This window comes from Zosterops lateralis (genome assembly GCF_965231275.1).
Source record: "Zosterops lateralis genome assembly, chromosome: 1".
In the NCBI taxonomy this organism is placed as follows: Eukaryota; Metazoa; Chordata; class Aves; order Passeriformes; family Zosteropidae; genus Zosterops; species Zosterops lateralis.
In genome coordinates this window covers 35008128-35028104 of record NC_139762.1, presented here as the reverse complement: position 1 = coordinate 35028104, position 19977 = coordinate 35008128, and the positions used below count along the sequence as shown (strand labels likewise).

Genomic DNA, 19977 nt, shown 5'->3' with positions numbered 1-19977 from the left:
CGTAGCTTCAGCGGATCACAGGAAAAGGAAAATTAGGTGTGTTCATAGCTCTCTACGTGTTAGGCCTTCTCCTTATCCTGCCAGCACCGGCGGGGCAAGGTCCTGTGCTCGAGGCTTGGATGGGCCGTTGCTGTTTGCTCCCCGCCACATGTGTCCGGGAGAAATGTTTGTCAGTAGCACTGGGGACACATTTTATAAGCTGGCACCAGAGGGAAGGTTCAAGCCGGCTGATGGATGTGGCCAGAATTTGAGAGCCCTAAGAAAATTGTTGTCTTTGGGGAAAGAAATCCCCATGGCAGTGTGGTGGAAATGGAGTGTTTGAAATTGTCCTTGATCTCCAAGGCAGGGAGGGGGTGGACAGAGGCGGGCAGCGGGGGAGGAGGGCTGGAGAGAAAGTGGGAAGGGGCAGGGGGGAGAAAACCCCAAACTCCAAACAACAGCTGAGGTAGGAATGTGTTTTGAGAAGAGCGTTTGAATCTTTAATGTTGACCCTAACCCTAATCAGGAGAAGAAAGTGGATTCTGTTTTTGCATTGTTTACTGGCTTTGAACTTCTGTATTGCTTGGACATCACCCATAACCTTGAGGTGAAGGACTTACTGACTTTGGGCCTTTGTTGACCACCGCCACCCAGCCAGACAACGTTTACCCAGAGGGAATGTTGAAAAGTGAGGGGAAAAGAGGGGACTTTGTTTGTTTGTTTGTCTGCAAGGGGAAATGCCGGTTAAAATGAAACAGACGGATGGACAGGCGGTGAGAGAGGGATGGAGGGACGGATGGAGAGCTGAATGGCAATGAAAGTTAAGCCTGCAAGCTTCCTTTCCTGGTTAAAAATTAACTGGTATTCAGAGCCAATCCCAGAGACAGTAAAAACATGGAGTTTCTGTGGTCGGGGTTTGGATTTCCTAGCCCAATAAAATCGCATCCTCTGTGTTGCTGTGACATTGCGGCCATAAAAACTGTCCATGACTTGTCTGCTCGCCTGTACCAAATGCATCCACTATAAAGGCGGCGGAGGTTCGCCCAGAGGTTTTTACACCGGGAGGTGAGCGACCATTGCTCTCCGCCGCCGTCTGTCCGTCCGCCCGCCCGCCGGGGCCCCCGCGGCAGGACGGCGGGTGGACAGACAGACGGACGGATGGACGTCGGCCGCGGTTTAGGGGCTGCTTTGCCACAAGATGGCGATCTTCAGATCAATGTCAAAGCCGCCCGGGGCAAGGAGAGCAGCCCTGAAAAAAAAAAAAAAAAAAAAAAAAAAAAAAAGGAGGAAAATCTTGGCCTTTGTTCACTTTGCATCCCTGGAGCCACACGGGTAATTATTGCACTTACCGGGCTCCGCTGTACAAAAAGCCGCTCGGGATGCCGGGGGAGGGGGGAGATGCTGGGGCTTCTCGGTGGAGTTAAAGCCTCTGGGCTTTGGGTTAGGAAATGCACGAAGGTAAGTGTTTTATACATCTAGCGGGCATGGAGAGCGGCGAGAAGTGTGCGGTGACCGGAATGGTACCCTGGGATCTGCGGTGGCCCTGGCCCCGGCCGCCGAGCACCGCGGAAAAGAGCTATAGGGAGGGGAAGGGATGCAAAACCTTGGTGATTAGGATGTGAAATAATATAGAAGGGACTTTCTAAGTTGCAGCTGACCTTTTATTTTCTCTTCGTTTTGGCCAACCGCGTGGAAAATCCAGGTTATCTGGAAATATTTTTTCAGAGTAACTTGTAGCTTTCTTCCACTTATTAAAAAAAAAAAAAAAAGAAGAAAAAAAAAAAAGAAAAATAAAAAAGTGTAGCATCGGAAATATTATGAAACTTGACATTTATGTGTGGAACAGTAGGTGTCTTCAATCAAATAGATCTATGGCAACACAGTCTACAAATGACAGACAATTCTGACGATCTTATTAGTCTTGAACTATAGTTTTGTTAGGGTAGTTTGGTAACTTTAAAGGGTAGTCTGCTTCCTTGCAGCTGGACACAGATTGTGGTAAACAACTTTTGACATACTTATGCTAAAAACTGTTCATGTGATTGCATATTAAGTCAATGTTCGTGCAAGACCAGTTTTAGATTTCGATCCTTTCTTTCTTTCTTTCTTTCTTTCTTTCTTTCTTTCTTTCTTTCTTTTCTTTTCTTTCTTAATCAGCACATGTGCTGTAAACAAACAATAGTTACTCGTTCTCATGTGCTCAGGGCTGCTCTGGATTGTAGCTTTGAAATTCTATCCTCTCTATGAGTATCCCTAACTCCAGGTTACTTTTCATGCCCATAAAATTTTCACATGTTTTTCTTATGTCTCCATTTGAGAAGGGCGGGCGGGAAGGTGGTATTGTATGGAGGAGATACTGGTTTGGTTACATATTTTAATACGCTGTGTTTCTTAGGACAGAATTTTAAATATCTGTCAGGAAAAATGAAAAATATTATTTTATTCTTTCTCTTCTATGTATATAGTGCCAGTTGCTGCAGCGTCTTTTAGTTGTGCTTCCGGGGAACTGTTGAAAGTGTAGTTAAAAGCACATGCTCAGTCGACAGAGAGCAGTTTCAGATGATTATTGGAACCTATCGATTTCATCAAAGATGCTCCATTAAAAGCTGGGGGATGTTGATCCCTTTTGACTTCCCCTCGGCAATGCCAGGACACGAGAAGGCACGTGAGAAGCAGGGAGATTTGAGGGTCCCTTTGCAACATTTCATTTTACACCAGTCAACTTAAACTCCGCATATTTGATCAAATATTTATTTTTCCCCTTGTTGTTTCCCTGTCCCATTCAATACTTGGCTGAATAAATCAAAGGGACCCCAGCAGCGGTTAAAGCGCCCTCTGGTTACGAATTGTTTACTGACGGCCGCGGTCATAGGATAATATTTTAAAAAAACAAGCTTGTTTCTTACAATAACTGTTTATTATTTCACATTATTTGGGTCTGCGTGTTTTGGAGGGAAGAGGGGAAGCCAGCTCAGTGTCTACACTGTGTTTAATTAATCGTGTACTCAACTTCAGCTCACATACCACATCCAAACCCCTGGGAGGCTTTTTCATAAGCTCATTGGGTTTGTGTTTTGTTGTCTTTTTTTTTTTTTTTTTTTTTTTTTTTTTTTTTTTTTTGGGTCGCAATCTTTTCATTAAATGCTCTGAAATCGAAACTTCTGGCCGACGTGTGTGTCTGACAGCCAAGCTATACCACAACCAAAAAAAGAAAAAAAAAATTGTATATGCATACAGATCTTTTTTAAAGGGAAGACAGCTACAAAAAGGGAGAAAGGCTACAGTTTCAAATCCTTAATAGAGCTGTGCGGCCCATCTATCGCATTAGAAGGGGTACATTTAAAAGACAGACTTGGGTATGCAATATTTCCCCCACACGTACAGAACCCGATACCGTTGTTGCTTCTGCTTGGTGTTTGGGGCTCTCCGGACAATAGAAAGCCCCCTTGTTCTCGTCAGTGCCGGAAAATGGCGAGGAAATAAAGCCCTAATGAATTGGTTTGGGTGTATTTTGTCCTGCCGCACACTAGCATTTGAAGCTCGTCAGAATTACTTGCAAAATATGTTCCTAATCCAAATGAGTAAACCGATACATGTATAATATAAAACATAGTTAGGAGAGCAAGCCTACGGATGGCTGGAATAAAATTAAATCGCAGCCTAATTTTTAACAAGATAATCCGCCAAAACAAGCCAACCCCCCCAGCACCACCACCAGAGTGAAAGAATTTCTAGTAAAGATAAAATTAGAGGGGCCGTCATTTGTCACCTAACTTGGCACAGACGCAGTTCCTAAACCTCCTGTCTGAAATCCGCCTTCTTTGGAGCAAATCCAGAAAAAAAAAGGAGAAAAAAAAAATAAAAAAGAGGAATCTGGCACACACCCACGTTCCAGGCAACTGACAGTTCCAATATTAAATAACTATAGTCTGATCGCATTAATTTTTGGAGCAGTATAAAATGCAGTCCACGGCTGTATTCTCAGATAGGCGGCGCATGCACTCCTGCACACACTGCAAGGCCCTTTACGTTTGCACAAATTGCAGTTTGCCCGTGTCTACAAATAAAAGCATATTTTAATTAGCTCGCAAAATGCGTCTCTGGATTAACAGCGCTGATCTTTTGGGTTATACGGGCCAATAATAAAAAGATAAATCACGGTTTAACACGATGCGTTCTGAGATTTCCAGTCAGAGTTTGCTTAGGCTGAGCTGTCGGGGTTTATTTATTCCCTTTTTGTTTTTAATTTTAGTTCAACCAATAAAACGGCTTAACGACGCTATTAATGCATCTATTATATTTTTCTTAGATCAATAAAATTTTATTTTGATAGTATTGTCTATGTACGCCATGAATTTAGATTCTCCACAAAAAACACCTTCTCGCCGGCTTTGATATTTATCAGAATTTTATTTGCTCGGTTTTATAGACCCTCGGATAGCTTTACTTACAGAAGTAGAATTAAAAAGAAAGTAATTCTCGTCCCCTGGCGTCCACAATATTCTTTAAAATTTCTTTTAAATGGGGGTTAAGTTCCAAGGGACACATTGTTAAGAGCCGGCAATGCGGTAGCTCCACTCGGCGCATGCCAAATTAGCTCAGTTTAGTCAGAATTGACCATTATCTTTTATAGTTACGAATCAAGTGAACATTATTAGTTTTACTTCAGTGGGTTTGATGATGCTGGTTACTATTTGCCTTGGCCTTGTTAGCGATTAAAGAAAGCGGAGATAATGCAGCGCCGAGCTGAGTTCATGATCTCGGCGGAGCCGGTGCCTTGACCATCAAACCGGCCCCGTTTACTGCGGTCACCACAACAGCCCACGGCGGCTCCCGCGGGGCCTCACACGGGGCTGGGGGAGCCCAGTGCCGCTAAACCTAAACGGGGAGCCTAAAGAATACCTTCCGAATTTCTCACCGCCCTCCGTGCCTTTTGTCTGATTTCCCGTGCATTGCATCGCGCGGGGAGGAGAAGCCAAACTCGAGTCTCATCGTTGCACTTCCAGTCATTTTATTCCGGCTGACGAGGACTGCAGAATACTTTTTATAGTACTTTCCTTCACTTTAATCCAATTTTTAAAAGGGAGCTGCTTATTTTAAAAACAGCTTTGGAAGGATTTCAAGCGTTTCTGCCGGGTTCCTCATGGCTTTTAGATTTGCAATCCGTTTCTATTTAATTTGGCAAATGCAAAATAAACATACCGCAAGAGCGGACTTCCCCAGAGTAATTTTTATACCTGGCTTGTGTAGAGAAATGTATTTGGAAGGCGGCGCTGGGGCTCACGTTTCTTTTAATTTAGATCTGTATTTATGAAGCTAAGCCTATTGATAATAGCCTTCCTGTATACCAGCCAATAAACCAGCTCCTTATGTGGTATTAATTTTGTAGTAATGATATGGCCCTCATAGGAATGTGATAAGGGTTCGTCCATCGCACATTAACACATCCCAGGTTAGTCGGGTTGGGAAATTACAAAAAATGTTACAGGAGGAAGTGCGGGAAGGAAAAAGCCCCGAAGGGTTTCTATGGGCTATAGGGAGAGCTACCCCCGTTACCGCATCCCACGGGCCGGGCAGAAGGAAATCCCGCTGTGATGCTCGTCCCACCACGCAGGAAAAACCAGGTGCCTTTCCATAGAGATTTTATGGGTATTTCAAAGCTGTAGCATCCCCTGGCTGCCCTGGTGCTCCCCGGGGTGCGGAGGGAGGCTGGGAGGGCCCCCCGGGAAGGGACACTGCCCTCCTGCCGCTTCCTCCGGGGGAATGCCACGCTGTGGAAAAAAAGCTTTTCCCCGTGGCGGGCGGACACTGCGAGACAACACCACGGGGGGATTGACACATCCGTGGGCCGAGGGGGAAGAAGCGCTCCCTGGGGGTTTTGGAGGCCGAGGGAAGGGGCCGGGGAAATGTGGGGAGCCGCGGCTGGCCCACACCACCCTCCCCGCAGGGAGCGGCCCCATCACCGCGGGCAGTGCCCTCCCGGGCCCCGCTGCCCGCCCGGCAGCGCCTCTCGGCCCGGGCCCTGCTGACGCCCGGGCGGCGGCCGCTCTCACCCGCCCGAGCTGCTGGGAGCGGAGAGCGGCCGGCGGCTGCTGCTCCAGGCGGCGAGCGGGGGAGAGGAGCGAGTGATGCTCCTCAGGGATGGGCAGCGAGAACCGGGCAGCCTCAGGCTCCCCTTCAACTAAAGTGCCCTTAGTTCCGCGGGCCAGGCAGCGAGGCGACTTCAAAATGGCATAAGCGAAAGATGATGGAAGTGAAAGCGAGTCATCATTAAGCATTTCATTACGAAATCTATCTGTCTCTCTGCCTGCGTCCCTGCCTGTCTGCTATCTGTCTGCTACCTCCGCCACAATTACATATTGACTGGACCGGGCTGTCTGGTATCTCGGCATTTATCTAGCTACTCTTATTTCTATTATTCAGTACATTGCTTAACGGACACGCTTTTGAAGAGGCGAAAAGTGAAAAGACCCAAATGGAGCGGGAAGGAGGGGAGATATAAAAATGATCGTCCAAATATAAACACATCAATAAACACGGTGCACAGCATCCTGCGAGGATCCATTTGAACTGCTCGCGTCTGGATTCTTTCTGTGACATATGTCTGGCTTTATATTTTAAATGGTAATCAGACCTCAGGAAGAATCCAGCGTTAACTAAAGCATTAGAAGCTGCAACCGCACAATCAATCCTCCCAGAGTGGCACTGCTCCCTAAGAGATTCCTCAGCGCAGCGGCGAGCATTTTATCTCCAGGAAAATTAAGGCCAGCCTGGCGTCGTGGCGGTGATGTTGGGCTGCAAGCAGTCCCCTTCCTCGGTAGTTTAACGCGGGAGGCACCAGGCCCCTTTACGATTTCCAATGATCCGTGATAAACAATAACACGTCTTTTATTTCTTAAAAAAACGAGACAATCAAATAAAATGAGCAGAGGCTGAGCATAAAACACCGGGCGAGCCGTGGCTTTATTAATTTCGTGTGACACATAGTCAGCGCAGGGAGGTGAGCAGGCATTGCTGCTGGAAAGCCCAACCGCGGGGAGAGAGAGGAGCGACAGTAAAAGCTTCATCTGGACACCGCTCCAGCCTAGGTATAATAAACATCAGCACCGCCGACCTGTTTTATAGCGGTGCGTGTGATAAGAGGGGAGCAAAACTTGGAGCCAGGACCAGCGCAGCCCTCTCCTTCCCTTTCCCCTTCCCTTTCCCCTTCCCTTTCCCCTTCCCCTTCCCTTTCCCCTTCCCTTTCCCCTTCCCTTCCCTTTCTCAGTTGCGCGCTCCCGCCCGGGCGCAGGCGCTCGCCCATGTGGTGGAAGCGCGCGCGCCCGTGCGCATGGAAATCCATATTACACATTAATATACATCTATCTTCCAAATTCAGAGGTCGACCTGAGAGCAGCTCTGTGCATACGAAACCAGACGGGGAGGGGTTGCTGGGGAGGCCCGGGCTTCCATTGGCTGCGGGCGCCTGCCGCGGCGCGGGGGTATCTCTCATCATATTCAGCATGTTTTGCACAAGAAATGTCAGCCAGAAAGGGCTATCTGCTCCCTTCGCCAAATTATTCCACAACAATGTCATGCTCCGAGAGCCCGGCCGCAAACTCTTTTTTGGTAGACTCCCTGATCAGCTCGGGCAGAGGGGAAGCGGCGGGAGCAGGAGGCGGAGGCGGAGGCGGAGGCGGCTACTATCCCAACAGCGGGATCTACCTGCCACAGGCGTCCGATCTGTCCTACGGGCTGCAAAGCTGCGGACTTTTCCCCGTTCTGGGCAAACGCAATGAAGGTACTTCTCAAAGCATGGTCCCCACCTCGCACTCCTACGTGTCAGGGATGGAAGTGTGGCTAGATCCCCCCCGGTCCTGTCGCATGGAAGAGCCGGAGAGCCAGCAGGCCACCTCGTGCTCCTTCGCTCCGAGCATTAAGGAGGAGAGCTCCTACTGCCTCTATGACTCAGAGAAATGCCCCAAGGGCTCGGGCGCCACAGACCTCGCTCCCTTTCCCCGGCTGAACGCCGAGGTCAGCCCGGGCGGCGGCAGCGGCGGGGTCCCGGTCCCGGGCTACTTCCGCCTCTCCCAGGCTTATGGCACTTCCAAGAACTACGGCGCGGGCCCGGCCGGGGCTGCCCCTTTCCCTCCGCAGCCCCCCGGCCGCTTCCAGACGCCTCCATCTTTGCCTCCCGTCCCGGACGCGGGGAGGAAGGAGGATGAGGAGCGCTCTCCAAGCCCCTTGGCGTGCGTCTCCCAGAGGGAGGACGAGACTCAGGCTTCATCTTCCACCGCAGAGGAGCTCTCTCCAGCTCCGTCAGAGAGCAGCAAGGCTTCTCCCGAGAAAGAGCCTGTAGGTAAGCGAATGGTGATGGTGATGGTGGTAGTGATGATTAAAGAGAAAGAAAGGAAAAAAAAAAAAAATAGTCGTTGAGGATTATAGCGACATTGAGATGCGAAAGGAAGATCCCAGCTGCCCCGCGGGGCTGCCAAGAAGCGCTGCTCAGACTGACCTTCTGAACTTTGTAATATTCGGGCATGGGGTTGCCGTAAAAATTAATGTCCATCCTATAGTTTAAAACCCTTAGAGCCTCCTCTATGGGCAACTTTAGCCTGCATGCTGCTAAAACATATAGAAAAACAAGATCAATCTCTCCCCCGTGATGTGAAGGTGCCTACCAGATAACAGAGATGTTTGTAAAGCATCCAAAATAAGCAATAGGCAGTGCCAATAAATAAACCTATTAACGCGGTAAGTTATATTTTACGATCCAGAATGCTTTTCGGAATAACAACCGCGCTGAAATGTGCCATCTATGAGCTGCTATCAAATTAGACTGATGAATGCACGGCGAATATCCTTCAGCATCCACACTAGATAACAGAGATGCTATTTATGCATTTCCTTATTTATTTATTTTCCTTTCGTGTCCCCATGGCAAAAAATAACTCCCCTTCCCTGGACGGCAGACTTTTCAGGAGCTTCTCTCCGTCCGCTTTTCAGACGCCCTGTTACTCCTTTCAGGCGACTCGTTGGAAAGTGGTATTTAAAGAAAAGAAAAGGGTCAGCGAAAAACTGTTAAAGAGCCAACCCCAAATCGCTAACCACTCTGAGCCATCAAGGGACTGGTGTTACCTCTTTCCCAGCCAGTTCCACTGATAGAAATCACCTCGAAACGTTTTTATCATTGTTATGGCCCTATTTTTTCTTCCCCGCAATGGTTGGAAAAGAGAAGGCCATGGCGAAACCCTCGGGAAAGGCAGGGGCTGAAGGCAGGGAGGCTCCGGCTCCCCACCTCACCTTGTTTTCCACCTCCGTAGCACACTTACCGAGGCCGGATCCGGAGGCTTTGTTTTTTTGGAAGCAGGTGCCTGGGGGGAAGGAAATAAGACTGCAGGGCCTTCCCCAGCTGCCCCCAGTAGCAGAGGGCTCGGAATGGCCGACAGGGAGAGGGTAGGAGCTCGTTTTGGAGGGTCGGAGATGAACTACAGTCTGGGGCGCGCTGCCCCACCAGAGGCTGTTGGAGGTTTTTGAGCAGGGGCAGTTCTTACCCTGCCACATCCAAAACCTTCGGGAAACCGTTTGGAAGGTCTCGGTTCCCTCAAGGATAGCGCACATCGCAGTTCTCCGCAGCTGGCGGAGTGAGCCCATCGCACACACAGACAGGCACACGCTCAGATGCTCCTTCCACCCTCTCCCCCGCAGCTCTTTGCCTCCTCCCCGATGGTAACATCCATTTTTTACTCTCTCAAAACTAGGCAATTCAAAAGGAGAGAATGCAGCAAACTGGCTCACGGCAAAAAGTGGCAGAAAGAAACGATGCCCCTATACCAAGCATCAAACTCTCGAGCTGGAAAAGGAGTTTCTATTCAATATGTACCTGACTCGTGAGCGTCGCCTAGAGATCAGCCGCACAGTCCACCTCACAGACAGACAAGTTAAAATCTGGTTTCAGAACCGCAGAATGAAACTGAAGAAAATGAACAGAGAGAATAGGATTCGGGAGCTCACAGCCAACTTTAATTTCTCTTGATGAACCTATAAACACATCTTTATGGTTTAAAGAGCCAGTATCATTTTCCTAGGCTGTATTCATCCGCACCTGTATGGATTAACGATTTTAGGCGCTCTCAGTATGTCCTTAACCTCTTAAGAGCTACTTTGGGGGGGTGGGCAGACTAAAGTCACGCTAAAGCACAAAATGCCGTGTGTGAACCTCCCCTCTTCCTTCAGCCTTTCCCGGGGCCAATTTGTTCCTCTAAGCTTTGAGACACAAAAATACCGTTTCAGGAGCTGCAAATATGTTTCCTCCCCGTCTCTCTCTCTGAAAAGTAAACAATCCTGATTAAAGGTGCATTCTTTTAAAATATAAGTGCTGTAACTTGGACTGTACGTAGCTGCACATTGAAGAATTTAAACATGGCCATATTTCCATATATTGGGAGCCTTCCCCTTCTCTGTTTGCCTTTTCTCCCCCTCCCCCCCCCTTTTTTTTTTTTTTCCTTCGAAAAGCGGGACTTAAAATAATGAAATGCAGGCATCCTTTAAGAGGGTTTCACAGGAACGGGTGTTAGGAGTGATTTTTTTTTTACACTTTACCTTAAAAGCCAATATTACAGCTTTAAATTTGGCCAGGAAAATGAAATATCTTCTCTTTAAAGGTATAAAAGAGTTCGTTCTACTCATGGACTAAATTATTACACTTACCTCTGAATTCCTCTCGCTGGTTGTAGATATTTACTTAATGTAGTTTTGCTTAAATATGTGAATTTGGTGTTTTCCTTTTGTGTCTATATATAACGTTACCATTGGTAACGCACGACAAGCACACAGAAATTCCTCCCTTGAGAAGAAAATAGTCACTTTTTCCCTCACTAATTTCACCGAAAATTATATATCCTGGACATCAGATGGACTTTCTGAGCCAGAGTCTGAGATTGTGAGGGAGAATATGTTCATCTTCCTTTATACTGTGAAATTACATGCATTAAAGGGTCAAACATATAGGGGAAAAATTTAAAAATATTAAAAAAAAAAAAAAAAAAAAGAAAGAAAGAAGGGAGAAAGCTATAAATACAGATATGGATAAATGTCTATTATTATTAAAATGCCGATACTGTTTTAAGCAAATGCATTCTATCATTATTATAAATGTTAGTTCTAGCTATATCTAGTTCTTACCTTAAATCGGAATAAATTAATATTGTAATGCTGCTGTGCGTGAAAAAGACGATGTTTATGTTCTCATAGAAGAATAAAAAAAAAAAAAAGTGGAATGAATCCTTTTAATTTTACCTCTTTTTGTGACTGTTTATCCTCAGGTTCTACTTTATGTCTTCAAGAACTTTTACAACAGGAATAGTTGCCTAAACCCCCTGCAATTACTTTAGGAATCTATTTAAATATTACCTAGACGGTCGTAATTTGTCTGGGCCATATAGCGATGGTGCTCTAAGGTTTGTCGGCTTTTGTTCAGTTTTATGACTTGCTAGTATATCTGGATTGTTGCTGTCTTGAACGAGTGGTTTCAGTTGACTGAGGAACTGCATAGACTGAGGAAGCAAATTACTATTTCTTGAGGGTAGGGAAACGATATATTTCTTTTCTCTTATTTTTATTTTTGATTTTTGTTGTCGTTGTTGTTAATCGAACACCTACAAGTGTGCGGAGATCTTTAACTCCAGAGGACGTTGACAAAATTCTAGCTTTATATCAGGGCTGAGAAGAAATCGTAAAGGTGAGCTCATGGGAAGGGAGGGGGGTACCCCAGCCTCGCCTCCCTGCCAGCGGGCCCCTCCAGGCAAGGCTATTCCCTACCTGGCTGCATGTGGAAGAGCTTATTTCACACAGGCTGCTTGCTTTTTTTTTTTTTTTTTTTTTTTTTTTTTTTTTTTTTTTTTTCGCATCCTCCCTTCCTTGCTGCATGTTTAGCTAATAGGGTCTCGCACAAAGGGAAGGCAAAAGGAAGGCTGGAAGAAAAGAGACAGCTAACGCTTCCTTGCAAGGGTATATGTACGCCGGGAGGAGAGGAGGGGGGACAGACTTTGAACCCGGGCTTGGGAGCCGTTAGCTTTTCGTGATGTAACATTGTCGTGCACGGCCCTTTTTTCCCCGATTACATCTGCATGGAGAGGCGAAAGCTGCCCGCGCGCGTGTGTGTGGGTGGTTGTTATTATATTTTACTCTTGTTTTCATTAACCCACCCCAGGCTGGCCGGGGGGCGCGGAGGGGCGCCGGCGGGGTGGGCGGGAGGGCGAGAGGGATGTTTTAGTCACGTTTCTGGTTTTATTTTCGTAGCGGGATCCTTGCGTTAAGGACCACGGCAATGGGGAAAGTAATAATTAGCGCCTGAGAACTGCTCTGTGGTTTAGGTAGTTTCATGTTGTTGGGGCTCCACCTTTCTCTCTACAGCACGAAACTGCCTTAATTACTTCAGTTGATATCATCACCAGGTATGCTCGGTGCGAGGGTCCTTTCTGCTCGAAGAAATCTTAGCGCCGAAGTGAACTGTAGGCGTCAAGTCCCAATGCCATTGTTTCCCATCTGCAGCGGAGCCTCCTTTGATTCCTCAGATAAACACGGCAGCCGAGGGGGGAAGCTTGACAAGTTCTTCAAGGTTAGCTAGCTCCTAAGCGAGTCCCTGCCTGCTTGCGGGTTTTTAATATCTCTCGTTGGCTGCATTCAAGGTCAGGTGCGTTTTTGCATTCCGCTCGGCGTGGGTCGAGCTCGGGGGGCCGGGGGGGAGGCGGACGGCTGCTTTATTTTTCACTCTGGATTTATTAAAAACCAAGAGACCTGAAAGCGTGCCTGGAGGAGGGGGTGGGGAGAGATCCGATCTGCCTGCCCCGCTGCGGGCGTCCTCTGAACCACGGGCCCGGAGCGCAGCGCCCGCGGCCAGGTGGATCCTCTGGCGGCGCTCTGTGTCCCCGCCGGGCGCTCTGTGTCCCCGCCGGGCGCTCTGTGTCCCCGCCGGGCGCTCTGTGTCCCCGCGGCGCTCTGGCCGCTGCCTCCGCGCCTCCGCCGTCGGGCCCGCCACCCCGGGGCTGCCCCGCGGCCCGCAAGGCCTCGGTTACGATCACGATTGCGGTGCGGGCTCTCCGCGGCGGCGGAACGGGCAACAGCGACCTCTCCGGGCCCGCCGCCGTCGCCGCCACCGCCGCCTTTTGTGTTGGCGGCGCGACCGCGGGCGATGGGCGGGCTCCCCGGGCCCTCCGCCAGCACCAGCGCCGCCGGGCCCGCACCCTGAGCGGGGGAAAGGAGGGTGCGAAAAAGGACACAAAACTCACTCCTTGCTCATTTATTTGTATTCATTTTTTTTAGCGGTCGTGATTAGTTTTGCATTAAAAAAAAAATTAAATAGTAAATCCTAAAAACTTTGTTGGAAAGTTCAGGCTGGGCTGCAGGAGCTCGGATGGGTTGGGATAGCGGATTTGGGGCATCCCAAGGAAAGCAGCCGTCCCCGGCCGGGGCAGGGGCAGAGCTCTGCATTGCAGTCAAATTGAAGTGCTTGTGTTCGCCTCTGCACACACGGGCTGACGGGCTGTTTGCAGGCTCTGTGTACATTTCGGGGAGTGTATTTACAGTGCCTGTGTCCGTGTGCGCCTCAATGGCGTCTTTCTGCCTCTGCCCTTTCCATTCCCGCTTGAATCGCCTCATCCTGATTTTGGACTGCATCCTCTAAATTCTGAATCATTTTTTCTCTTCGTCGTGCCAAAAGCCCTCGGCGGCTCCGTACCAGCAGTGGTTCCGTGAGAGAGGTCTGCAGTGGCAGGAAAGCCTGGGGAAAGGCGATCCTGAACTTCCCGTTCAGGAGACGGAGCCACCGCCCGCCAATTCCTGCCCCGCGCCCGCGGATCCTCCGCGCCTCCGTGTGCAGGGCTAATGAAGCAGCACTTGCAGATGCCCCCGCCCCGCTTAAAATCCGCCTGGATCCTTCCTGATGCAGCCGGGGCCGGAGCTAGCGGGATGGGAGCTCTGCCAGCTCGGTTGTGTTGGTGTGGAGGACAGGCAGTACTTTTATTCGGACACGATCGCTTCAGCAGGGCTTCGTTCCTGGAAATTCTGCTTTCACATAGCATTTTAATGTCAATGCCTATTTCTGCCCTCTTTGGGGTCTTTTGCCCCCGAAGGTGTAAGACACCAAAACCTTGAGTCGTTCGCAAAATTGACGAAGCGAAATGGCCTTCATGGCTCGTACCAAAAATGTACTTTGGGTGAAAATGGATGTAAAACGGCGATAAAAGAGTCGAATATCCCAGCGTTGTTATCAGCGACGTGACCGCGTGCAAAATGTCCAATTATTTGCTGTATTTCTCCTCTCGCTTTCTGTACAACCCCTCCTGCCCCTTGGATGCTGGCAGCGAACAAATGCGGAATTTTACGGGGGAAATAAAAATGCAGTCACGTTCTTTTAAGCGCTATTGTTATTGTTATTCATTTGCTATTAGTTTTGGTGAGGAACCAAAAAAATAAAACCCGCTGCTAAAGTTGAAAACCCAAATTCGAATATAAACATCCAGGACTCCTGCAGCTAAGATTATTTTTTCTGAATGGAAAAAGGAAGTTCTACAATCACATTTCACCACAGCTGACTCTTAATAATAAATACAAATGACGTGGAGTTCCGTCTTTCCAGGAAAGAAATACAATTATTTTTTTCTATTACGGACTGTCTATACAATGGGAGAGGAAAAAAAAAAAAAAAAAAAAAAAAAAGAAAAGCCGAGAGAACTTAATTTGCATTTTTTAAATTGTTAGAAAATAACGGGCCTCTTGTTTATTGAGATCTCGCAACTGTTCCACGATTTTCGAACTCTAATAAGGGATAATAGTTTCATTACGGCCCTTCGTAATTTTGACTGTGGAAGAGAGCGGTGTGAAAATGGAACCTCTGTAAGATTTCGGATTAAACTGTTGAGAAGACATGAAAAGAAAAAAGCAAGAAGAAGAGAGAGAGAGAGAGAGGGAGAGAGCCCACATAGCGATGCAAAACTAATTAGAACCACACTTTCGCACGCACAATATTTACACGCGATTTTAATCGTTACTCAGCCGTCCCTACCATTTGCTGGGCTCTATTTTCAATACAAGACATTTCGAGTAAATCGAGCCTCTCACGGAGATTTTTGTGCCCCCCGCATCTTAGTGACCGCGCTCCTCCGCCAGCCACGGGGATAAAGAGCGTCAATGTCCGCCAGGGAGAAGCCGGGGAGCCGCAGGCGCGTTTGCCAAGAGCTCAGCCACTACTTTAATTCCTAACACTGGACTTGGATCTGGCCGCCTCTTACTTTCCCCCGCGCACCCTCCCCTCCTTGTGCGGAGGATTGTAACCCTCCGCTCGGCTTCCGATGCCGCTAGCGTGTGTCCTGCGCTCACAGGAGGTGCCAGCAAATAAATAACTATATTTGAACGTAAATTTGATTCACCAGAACGCGGGACGGCCGGCTGCGAGCGCCCCTTTGAAAGCCGCCCGGAGAAGCAGGGTGCCTTTCGGCAAAGGGGAGACGGGGCATTTTCTCCCCTTTCCCCCCGCTGCTTCCCTGCATAGCTGAAGAATTAATTGTGGTGATAAATACCGCGGCCCGGCTCTGCCCGCACGCCTTTCCCTCCCGGCCAGTTCGGCGGCTTCTCTCCGGCCCCGGCCGCTCCCTGGGCCTGCCGAGGGTCCCGCTCCAAGGGCAGGGCCGGGGGAGGCCGGGAGGGTGTTTGGGTCACTGCCGGGCCGGGCTGTGAAGTGCACTGGGCTGAGCACCGAACCCTGTCTGCCCCGTCCCTCTGCGGCCCGGCGGGGAGGGCCGGCCCTGCGCCGGCCTTTGGGAAACGGGATACGTTGAATTTGACTTTCCGCTGCCAGCTCCGAGCCGAACGGAACGGTATTATTTACAGTGGGTTCCCAAACTAAACACAATAGTATAATTTAACCTTTCCAAGCACTCGTAAATTTTTACTGCTGTGAAACACAGCGATGCAAATGAGCGCGCTCATAGTTACTGACTTAATAACAACCCCGTGGCTCCCGAAACAATAACTCCTTATGAAATATAATAAATGTATATTTAAATACAGTATACCGCAACTACTATTTTGCTCTTTTTATTGCTTCGGTTATTGTATCGTTTTATGGGAAGGTCTCCGATCACAAGGGTGGCGGGATTTTTTTTTTTCGCGGAGAACACGACCCACTGATGGGATGATTAATTTTGATATAAAATAGTTCGCTTAAACGAAAAAAAAAAAAAAAAAAAAAAAGAGAGAGAGAGAGAGAGAGAAAGAGAGAGAGGGGAGAGAGAGAGGAAGAGAGAGAGAAAGAGGGGAGGGGGGCTGTAATATGGAATCTGATCTTTTAATCTCAGTTGGCCGCAATTAAAACAAACCCCGCCGTATAACTCAAATATCCCTTTGCATAAAAACATATGGCCTCGCTATAAAAATTATGGCTGGAAAACACTGACCCATTAATAGCCCGCGGACTGATTTATACTTTATTGTTCTGCTCCCCCGCCACGTGACAGGCGCAGCCAATGGGCGCCCGCGCTGCCCTCAACTTATTACTGACTCTACTTCTCCGCCAGCACCAAGTTGTTACGTGAAACCCGCAGCCCCGAACCGCGGCGGGTCCGCCGCCGCCCGCCCGCCCGCCATGTCGGCTCCCGGGACCCTCAGCAATTACTACGTGGACTCCTTCCTGGTGCCGGAGGGGGACGAGCTGGCGGCGCCCCGCTACGCCCCCGCCCCGCTGGGGCCGCCGCCGCGGCCGGCGGCGCTGGCCGAGCACCCCGAGCTGGCCCCCTGCAGCTTCCAGCCCAAGGCGCCCGTCTTCGGCCCCCCCTGGAGCCCCGCGCACCCCGCCGGCGCCAGCGGCGTCCCCGCCGTCTACCACCCCTACGCGCACCACCAGGCGCCCGTGGCACCGCCCGACGGCAGGTACATGCGTTCGTGGCTTGAGCCTGTGCCGGGCTCCTTGTCTTTCCCCGGGTTACCTACCAGCAGGCATTACGGCATTAAACCTGAACCGCTGGCGGCCAGGAGGGCTGACTGTACCACGTTTGACACTCACACTTTGTCTCTCTCTGATTATGCTTGTGGTTCTCCTCCAGTTGATAGGGATAAGCAAAGCCACGAAGGCGCATTCTCTGAAAGCAATGGAGAAAGTGAGGCAAACGGAGAGAAACCGCAGATCGATCCAAGTAAGTGGGACGGCAAGGGTAATGGACTTCAGGGCTCTGCGCCGGCCGCGGGGAGGTGTCGAGGCGCTGGGGCAAATGACGCGGCCGAGCAGCGGCCACTGCCGCCGGCCCGCCGGGCTCTGCCATCTGCAGCGGCCAGCGCTGCCTTTCTCAGGCTCCAACGGAATCTAGGATGGCTCTGGCTTTCCAGGGCGAAAGGAAAACAAAACCCCACCCTACAACTGCAACTTAAGCAAACATTAAAAAAAAAAAAAAAATAGAGCGAGAGAAATGCAGTAGCCGCCCATCCCCGCTCCTGCCACCCCAGCAAACTCAGCGGGACGTGCTCACATCCTCCCGCCCCGCCGCGCTCCCGGGCGTGGGCAGACGCCGGGGACAGGGTGCCTAGAAAGCACTGCTTGTGAATCTGATCTTTTCTGAGACGGCTCTCAGGCCAGGGCGGCTATTGCTGGGCTGAGAACAGAAACCTCGCCGTTGACTTGGTTCCTCCCCTCCCCCTTTCGTCTTCTGGGTGGAAAAGCCCGGGCTGGACGCTCCCAGGACTGCGAGACCGGTGGCAGAGCGCCTCGGGATTACTATCGCGATTAACGCCGTGCGAATGAGGGTCCTGAGAGGGCGAGGGTTTCGTTATGTCAGCTGTAGATTAACTCGCCAGCTCCCCGGGTCTTGCCAGGGATGACACAGGAGAAGGTAGAGATTAAAAGGACAAACAATTTCGATGACACGTTGATGTGGCTGGTCACTCCCCGGGCTGGCAGTTAGAGGTGTGGGGAGGCCAGGAAGGAGGGAGGGAGTTAGAGAGAGAGGAAGAGAGAGGAGGAGAAAGTATTTTAAAATCGTAGTCTCCAAACAATAAAAAAGGCGAGGGGAGGCGGAGGCGGCGGGGCTTTGCCGCGTGTGGTTGCGTGTGACCTCCCCATGTGTCTGTATTTTGGAGTCCATTGTGCCTCACGATCCTCCGTGCCTGGGGAAATGAGAGACACGTCCTAAACACGAATAGCGGCACACCTGATGGGCTGTTTCTGCGTGGATTTCCCTCCCAGCCCACTCCCTCCACCTCCCACCCTCCCCCTCAGCCTGAACCTCTGTTGTTTTCGTTGTAGATAATCCAGCTGCAAACTGGCTCCACGCAAGGTCCACCAGGAAAAAGCGGTGCCCTTACACCAAGCATCAGACACTGGAACTGGAGAAGGAGTTTCTGTTCAATATGTATCTCACTAGGGACCGTAGATACGAGGTGGCCAGACTCCTCAATTTAACAGAGAGACAAGTGAAAATCTGGTTTCAAAACAGGAGGATGAAAATGAAGAAAATCAACAAAGATCGAGCGAAGGACGAATGATGGCGACACGTGGGTTAAAATGAAAATGCGTAAAGTAAAAGAAAAAAAAAAAAAAAGGAAAAAAGTTAAAACTAACAAAAAAATCATCCCCTCGAGCCCTACCATGCAATGCGTCTGGGTCCAGGCCTCATTTTTCCCTTGGCAAATTCTGATTATGATTGTACAATGGTAGTCACAGAGGCCAGATTGCCAGGAGAGGTACAGTAAGACTTTTAATTTTCTAATAGGAAAGAAAAAGGGGGCATTAGCACGAAAAGGCTGTTTAACTGGCTTGTATAAATCTACCTGTTTCTTCACTTAACGAAAGAAAAAAAAAAAAAAAGAAAAAAACTACCTTTTCATAATGCACAACTATTTACGGACTGTATAGTTTAGTCTACGTAGTTAATTTTATTCGCTCTTTGCGTGGCAGAGAGATCTCTGCTCTAATACTTGAACACTGTGTTTTATTGTGGTAATTATGTTTGTGACTCAATTTATGTGCTTGGGTGCTGTACCGGATGTAATGGTGTAAGCTAGAATTCAATTTGAACTCAGGTTGTTTATTATAAGAATTGCATAGAGTATAGCTCTGTAGTGTATTAAGTCTTTTCTGTATAATTAGACAGTTAACCTTTGATTGTAAAATATATATATTATATATATCCCAATGCAAAATAATAATAAAAAAAAAGGTAGAAAAACCGTTCGTTCGGGATGTCTGGGAATTACGGTTCTCAAAATATGAAGCAAGTAATTTTAGTATGCACAGTTGATATATAGAGTACTGTCTTCGTCGGTTGTATATATAATCTATATATTAAAAAAAAAAAAAGTAAATGAACAGACTAGCTTAAATATTGTTTTTGCACCAGTGAGCAGTTAGCAGATTTCGGAGCTATACGTATATGTGAAAAAGGTAACTACCTATGGTTTATGTTTGAGTTTTAATCGAATGATTTGATGGTTGTTGTAATGAAGGTTAATTTTATTGATAATAAAGTATGCATTATAAAAAACTACATTTGGTTATTGTAAATTTGTATCAATTTTAAAAAAAACAAAATCTGGGAAGTTATGTTGATGCAGAACGTACACTGTCTATTTTGAAACGGTTACCTCATGGCCTACTGACCAAATCGTTGTGTTGAAATGATATTTAACTTTTTGCCAAATAAAATATATTGATTCTTTTATATTTTGTGATGTCTTAACATTATTGAGGAGAGGCTCTTTCACGGTGCACTGAGTCTCGCCAGCAGATGTGGCAGGGCTAGGGCAGCTGCAGAGGTGAGGCGAGAAATGAGATTATTTTCCAGCCAAGGCAAATCCACGGTTTTATAAAAGCAGCCCCCAGGTGATGGAAATTCGGCCTTATATTAATCCTCAATAGACAGACTCAGCTCCTGGATGCCATAGCTTCTTTGGGAGTGGCGATTTCTCCCCCGTTACCGCTGTGGTTTGGTGAGCTGGTGTTTAGGGGAGCCCCTGGCTGGCAGTGGGGCCGAG

General features: G+C 48.6%; 2 protein-coding genes across 6 annotated transcripts; both read left to right on the top strand.

The window, feature by feature from the left end:
• The first annotated feature begins 6976 nt into the window (after positions 1-6976).
• HOXA10 (homeobox A10) lies at positions 6977-18361 on the top strand. 5 transcript variants are annotated; one of them, XM_083884921.1, is made up of 6 exons: positions 6989-7067; positions 7358-8317; positions 9720-11698; positions 12259-12413; positions 12511-12652; positions 18251-18361. In XM_083884921.1, exons 2-3 carry the CDS (start codon positions 7498-7500, stop codon positions 9992-9994), a joined length of 1095 nt encoding a protein of 364 aa, XP_083741047.1. In that variant the 5' UTR covers positions 6989-7067; positions 7358-7497; the 3' UTR covers positions 9995-11698; positions 12259-12413; positions 12511-12652; positions 18251-18361. The 5 variants fall into 5 exon arrangements, with proteins under 5 accessions (XP_083741048.1, XP_083741047.1, XP_083741046.1 ...); XM_083884920.1 differs by lacking the exon at positions 12259-12413 and having other exon boundaries at positions 12414-12652; XM_083884918.1 differs by having other exon boundaries at positions 12259-12652.
• HOXA9 (homeobox A9) lies at positions 16062-19664 on the top strand. Its single transcript, XM_083884988.1, has 2 exons — positions 16062-17147; positions 18251-19664. The coding sequence occupies exons 1-2, from the start codon at positions 16601-16603 to the stop codon at positions 18487-18489; spliced, it is 786 nt and encodes a 261-aa protein (XP_083741114.1). The 5' UTR covers positions 16062-16600; the 3' UTR covers positions 18490-19664.
• Positions 19665-19977: the final 313 nt, after the last annotated feature.